This window comes from Triticum urartu, chromosome 7 (assembly GCF_003073215.2).
Source record: "Triticum urartu cultivar G1812 chromosome 7, Tu2.1, whole genome shotgun sequence".
NCBI lineage: Eukaryota > Viridiplantae > Streptophyta > Magnoliopsida > Poales > Poaceae > Triticum > Triticum urartu.
In genome coordinates, this window is record NC_053028.1 from 33,834,636 (window position 1) to 33,841,432 (window position 6,797).

The 6,797-nt window shown below is 37.4% G+C and overlaps 1 protein-coding gene across 1 annotated transcript; it reads left to right on the forward strand.

The window, feature by feature from the left end:
- Positions 1-4,284: 4,284 nt before the first annotated feature.
- On the forward strand, positions 4,285-6,540 carry LOC125520897. The gene is made up of 7 exons (XM_048685939.1): positions 4,285-4,489; positions 4,563-4,652; positions 4,732-4,886; positions 5,575-5,695; positions 5,796-5,915; positions 5,996-6,066; positions 6,132-6,540. Exons 1-7 carry the CDS (start codon positions 4,448-4,450, stop codon positions 6,361-6,363), a joined length of 831 nt encoding a protein of 276 aa, XP_048541896.1. The 5' UTR covers positions 4,285-4,447; the 3' UTR covers positions 6,364-6,540.
- Positions 6,541-6,797: the final 257 nt, after the last annotated feature.

Sequence of the window (6,797 nt, forward strand, 5' to 3'; positions counted from 1 at the left end):
TGGACGCATGATTTAAGGGACAATACTTTTTGAATAAACGCATCTACGAAAAAAGGAAAAACTCCCAAGTGGTGACAAGTGGCGCACATACAGCGTGCCACTTGTCACAACATGAGGAGGTGGGGTTGATCTTGCAGGAGTATTCCTCAATTAGTGATTTCAGAAATTACGGGGATCCTATTCCATGTGTAGGTAACTAGATACCCCCTCGCGCGCCCCGTCCTCTTTGTGAACATTTTTTTGAATTTAAAACATTTTTAATCGAGAACTGTTTTCAAATTCATGAACTCTTGAAAATATTTTAAAGAAGAAAATAAATAAAAAGGAAAAGCAAACAAGAAGAAACGAAAAGAAAAACATGGGCTCCCCGCCCTGTAGATGGGCCAGATCTAATGCCCGCAGGGGAGGTCCCTATGTCTCGCTTGTAGCGAAGACTAGGGCAGCCTGGCCTGGTCGAACGCGAGAATGAACCGTCTCACAGCCTCGTTTTTTTATTTTTTATTCAACGTTTTTTTTAAATATTTTTTCATTTGTTTATTCTTCCAAATATTCTAACTATTTAAATTAAGCATGTGAAAATTTTGAAATCTGTATAGAGAAAATGTTTTTCATGTAAATGAAAAATGTATACAAGTAAATACACAGTTTTCCTGAAAATGTTTGATCAAGAATTTTTAAGCATCTAAACATGTTAATAAGGTATTTCAAAAAAAAAATTCAAGCATTTTGAAAATTTTAAATATGAATAGGAAAAATAATTCTCATGTATACAAATAATATGTACAAACAAATACAATATACATAAAAATGTTGATCATGTAATGAAGAATGTCAAAAGTGTATAAAGAAGCAATGAAAGACGATGGAAATAAAGAAAGAAAGATACAAAACCGACGGAAAAAGAATAAAATATTACAAGAAAGAAAAATAAAAAACCAAGTGAAACCTAGAAAGAAACAAACAATACCAAAATAAAACGAAGATGCGAGAAGGAAAAAAACATGAACACCGAAAAAGAAAGAAATAAACCATAAAAAGCAAAGAAAAGAAGAGAAAACGAATCAGGAAACTAAACAACCCCGAAAGGAAAAAAAATAAATAGACAACGAAAAAAGCTGAAGAAAACCGGACCAAAACACATACAATGATCGAAACCTCCCGCAAGCTACAATAGTTTTCGAATGAACATGTCGAAAGGAAAAAACAAGCTAAGTGAGGCGGGCCTATGTGTGGGAAAACCAAGCTGCAACGGATGCTGATCTTGCTATGCGCGAGATATAGTTCTCGTGTCGTTTGGGCGTCCGAGGAATAGCCCTGGGCGCAAAATTGAGCCAGATTTATATCTCGCTTACAGCGCGTGAGAGCTATATCTCTCTTATATGAGATTAGCTCTCGTCTTGCCTGAACATTTTTCGTGGCCGTACAGTAATAGGCCGGCCCATTTACATTCACTGCATGTTTCTTTGATCTTTTTCTTTTTCTGTTCTTTTTGTTTCTTTATCGATTTCCTTAGACCAGCCCATTTCCAGCTCTTTTCCACAGTTCTTCATCATTTTTCTTTATTTTCAACTGCTTTGTATCGTTTCTTAGTTTATTTTTTCACTCTGGTTTTTAACGAGTTTCTTCATTTTTTGGTATCTTACTTGGTTTTCATTGTTTGCACTCTTTTCCAATTTTTTTCTTTGGTTTGCACAATTTGGTTTCCTTCGCTTTTGTATCTTTGTCGGTTCACGTCAGGGTTTTTCTACGACTTGTCACCTTTTTTAATATACAATGTACATTGGTGTACACGTGAAACATTGTTAGGATAGAAGTTGAACATTGTTTAAGTACGTGAATTATAGTTTTCTTAAATACATGCTTTAGCACACAATGCAGGACAAATATTTTCTAGTGGCATAAATGTTTTAGCACACAATGTATATTTTTTTATACATTAGTTACATTTTTATATACATGTTTGACATTTTTTAAACATAGAACTAGATTTCAAAATATACTCCCTCCATCCCATAATGTAAAAACTTTTTTTGGCACTATTATAAATAGTCTCATAAGATGTCTTATATTATGGGACAGAGGGAGTATATTTTTTGATGTCCACTTTTATTCAACATACTCTGTACATTTTTCGTATAGATCAGAAACATTTTCTTATACTTCTTTAACATTTATTAACTACATGATCAACATTTCTTTAGACACCTTGTATATGCTTTGTATTTCTTCATTACACATTTTTCATATATATGAGAAGCATTTCTTCATCACACATTCTATATTTTCCAAATGCTTGATTAATATTTTTCCAGTACTTCATTACTTTTTTAAATGATTGATTAACATTTTTAACTACATGAACTACATTTACGTAAATATTGTATATATTTTTTGTATACATGAGAAACAATTTTCCTATACACATTTGTCATTTTTCAAATACTTTACTAAAATTTTAAATTTTTATGTAAAGTGTTTTCCGTAATATACGGATTTAGAATATTGAAGACTATGCAAAAGTAAAAGAAGAAAGCAAAAAAAGAGACAAACTGAAAGGAAAAAAAACGAAAAACTCAAGGCCTGCGGTCCCATTCTGTGCATTGCTTGAGGCGAGGTTGCATTAAACGAGAGCTCCTATTGGGTGCTCGCGAGCTTCCATCAGTCGAGCTTTCTCTGACCAAGGAACAAGTGAAAAAAAATAACATGAAAAACAAAACGCACGCGATGGAGTTCTTGACCTGACCTCATGCTGAGTAGCAGGGATGCCAACCACATGAGCTAGCTACCGACTACACCCTAGTTCAAAAATAAAAAAGCTACTGACTAGGACCTAATTACAGCGCCAATGTTAAAGTAAAATGTACAGCGATAGATCTGTTTTTTTCTCCAAAATTTCCAACAATTCTTGGAACAAAACTGAACGATTTTCCTTAAAATATTTGAAGAATGTTTGGAAACATGAATAAATTTCGAAATTCAAACAAAACTTTAAAACCTGAACAATTATTGAAAAGGTGATTATTTAATTCCAGATCTTTATAGATTTTTTATATATCTTTATCAATTTCAAAGTTCAAATTGAAAATGTTTTGATATGCATTGAACAATATTTGAATTTACGTGAACATTTTGTGATATATGCTGAATAAGAATTTGTTTGGAATTCAGATCTGTGTTTTAATTTCAGAACAAATATTTGAAAACAGAAACAAATAGAAACAGAAAAACCAGCGACGCCTACACGGGCCGACTCTACTCAGAGCGCCTTCAGCGAAGCCCCGTCGTTTGGACGCTCACGAGCGTTAAATAGAATCCACCGGACTAAACCCTTACAGCGAGCCTCTTGCGGCTGGGGTTGTGGACCGGCTAATATTATCTTGAACCAATAAAGTGGCGAGATTTCTAAAAAAAAGCCTGTCTTTTTCTGCTTTGTTTGTTCCACATGTTTTCTTGTCTTTATTTTATTTTTAGCTGTTCAACTTGTCTTTGGTTTTCTTTGTTCTTTCTTCATTTCTCTGCAACACATGTCTGCATTTTTATACACATTATACAATTTCCATATACAAGAGGAACATTTTGTTGCACTCATTTAACATTTTCAAATACATGATTAGTATTATTTTGAAATATATGTTTTCATGCATATTGTACATTGTTTTGTACTCCCTCCGTCCCATAATATAAGACGTTTTTTTACTCTAGTGTAGTGTTAAAAAACATCTTACATTATGGGACGGAGGGAGTATATGTCTAGTATATTGTTTGAAATGAACTTTGAATAATTTTTGTATGATACGATATATTTTTTTGGACTATGCAAACATGTTTTTATATTGGATAATATTTTTTGAAAAAATGTCACAGAAATGTTTTTTCAGATGTGTTAGCATTTTATAAATTTAGCATATATATTCTATGAATTACAAGAATATTTTTCTTACATTGTATAACCCTTTTCAGAAAATGTCACTTACATATTTTTGAAACATTTGAACATTTATTAAAAGTATATCAAATACTTTTGTACACTGCATTTGCATTTTTTTAATACGGAATGAACATTTTCATAAAAATATTAAATTATTATTTTCATAATATATGTATTGGTATTTTTGATAATATAAACAAAATTCGAAAAACACGTGACATCTGGATTGCGTCACCTTGGCGATACTATGTGGTAACTGGGTCGGGCCACGACGGTTTAAGGGTAAATATTTATGGATAGGCCCATTGAAGGGCCCTTTTAGCACCCAAGGCCTGAACCGCTAGGAATGGGCCAGCTGAAGGGGCAGCAAAAAGAAAAAAGGGAAAAAAGAGGGCGGGAGAACAGAATCCGGCGGCGGCGGCGGCGAGGAGCGGAGCTGCGGGGATGAGCTCGTCGACGACGTCCGGGTAGGGCGACGAGGCGCCGGACCTGGTCTGCGTGGTGGACTGCGTCCATGGCATGGTCGACGCCCTCTCCTGCGTCCGCTGGAACAAGCATCAGGTCAGCAGCCGCCCCCCTCTCCTCTCCTCCGCACGCTGGCCGCGTCTAAGAGCCGCCTTGCCTCGTCGTGCAGGGCGCGGTGGTGGAGCTGTCGCAGCACGGCATCGTGGTCAACGTGGAGGAGAGCGGCTGCCTCCAGGCCAAGGTCTACCTCAAGAGCGAGGTTCGTGCCCGCCAGGTGTTTGCGTTTTTTCCTCCCCGATCCCGGCCGCTGAATTTTCAGTGGGGATTGGCCGTTGCAGCTGTTTGCCGAGTACGACTATGGTGCAGAGGGTCGTCCACGGTTCGGCCTCAGCCTGGGGCTCCTTGTCGACTGCCTCAACATGTTTACCGTCCCCGGGTTCGCCTCCCCCGTCGAGATCCGGTACCCTGGCCCCGACATGCAGCTTCTCCTCAGGTATGTATCTTCTCTGTCTACACGGATCTCTTTGTTCGTACTTACTATATAGTACTGTCAATTGATCATGTAACTCACTAGACATTTGCATAGTCGTGGTGGATAAATTGCATTTATGATTTATGATCTTTGGAAAGTTGATCTAATGACTTACTGTGCTGGATAATACTAAATACTACTCCGTCCCACAATGTAAGACGTTTTTGAAAGCTAACATAGTTTACAAAAACGTCTTACATTATGGGACGGAGGGAGTAGCTATTTGTCCATACTTTGGGATTGACTCTACCCTCTTCTTTATTATCTAACCTTGATGAGGACAACAAATAAACATTCAAGCTTCATGTTCAGCTCAAAGTAAGTTAATTCTGGATATGGATGTAAGTAATGTGAAACAAATAAAAAGGTTGACTACCAGGCAGTTCTCGTGGGACTTTTGTGTCAGTGTATACATTCATTCAGTGCTGTACTGTTACGTTAGCTTGTCACGTTCAGTTACTCCGTGACTTGTCCTAGCCTATACTAGCCCACAATGCACGATTCAGTAGGTGTCTGGTTCTGTAACTGCTACAAGCAGAGCTATATCTATCCCTCTTCTGAACTTCAATGAAAGCAAGCCAATCGTTTTATCCTGTGTGTAGATTTTATCATTTTGCTCATGCTTTATATTCTGGTAACACAAGCGCAGGTCAGTGGGGTCTCCAGATGCATGTATACATGCAGAAATCAGAACCAGAATTCCTGATACTGTCGCTTGGGATTACCATTTTGAGCATGCAGGGAATACTTCAGTCACTTTTACTGTTAAGGTACCTGCAATACTTTCTCCATCTTTTGTGGCAGTATTCCCTGCTATGAGTTCATACTTTTAGTACCTCAAAACTAATGATTCACCTCTTCAAATGACAGTCTGCCATCCTGAAAGAATCAATTGATGACCTTGAGTGGCCAGGCTCCAGCATTCAGATTCAGTTTCATCCAGACCCCCCTTCAGTAATATTTAAAGGCGAAGGGCATGGTGACTTGGAGGTGTGTCATGAATTTCTGTCTGCAATTCAGATAGCTTCCATTGGTGTCCATATCTAAATGCCACTTAATCCATTTGGCAGATTGAATTCTCCTACTATGCAAATACGGATCTTCTAATTGCATTCCAGTGTGACCAAGAACTGTCCTACAGGTAAAACTCTTGCGCCTAAAATCTACAGCATGCTTCTTTGTGCTGACCATACAGTTCTCTGCAAGGTATAAGTACAAGTTTCTTCGTGCCACTACCTCGAATGTTCCAAGTAGTGTCTTGAAGGAGAATCGTGGGAGTAAAGTAACGATTGGGAGGGGAGGGATGCTCAAAATCCAGCACCTGGTTTCAGTTGCAAGGCTAGGTACGCAATCCTACCATAATTTTGCTGGAGGGGCTCAACAGCCAAGCCGGATTGTTTTTATCGAATTCTTTGTGAAGCCGGAGGAGGAGGATTAAAGGACAGACGATCCCTAGCATGTATTGTATATAGGTTATTTTGTTGGGCCTGTGTCATCTATGAGGTCTAGCTTTTTCTTTTTCTGTCTAATGACTTTTGTTGTAAACTGCTAGTCTCAGCTCTGTGGATCTTTCTTTTATGCTGATTAGTTAAATTATATGGAAATGAAGAAAGTCCATGCCATCGTTCTTCTTCCTTCAAAACCAGCTTCATTTTAATTGTTACCATTTGAACTTTTGCAAAGTGGCAAGGACATACCAAGCAATAATTAGGATAGTAATAGTTGGAAGGTGGAGTATAAAAACTATTGACATGAACTGAATTTGAGCCCCAAATATGTGTATCATTTCTAGATATTTATCCATGGCTGGTTTAATGAATATGAATATTATTTCACGATGAAATCATTTGATTTATCAATGGACTATGTGGT

What these genes read in the sequence shown, in the direction of transcription:
- LOC125520897 (XM_048685939.1), top strand. Translation starts at nt 4,448, where the DNA reads ATGGTCGACGCCCTCTCCTGCGTCCGCTGGAACAAGCATCAG. An exon ending in GACATGCAGCTTCTCCTCAG is followed by an intron (nt 4,887 to 5,574) that starts GTATGTATCTTC and finishes ACACAAGCGCAG; the next exon opens with GTCAGTGGGGTCTCCAGATG. An exon ending in CAGTCACTTTTACTGTTAAG is followed by an intron (nt 5,696 to 5,795) that starts GTACCTGCAATA and finishes TTCAAATGACAG; the next exon opens with TCTGCCATCCTGAAAGAATC.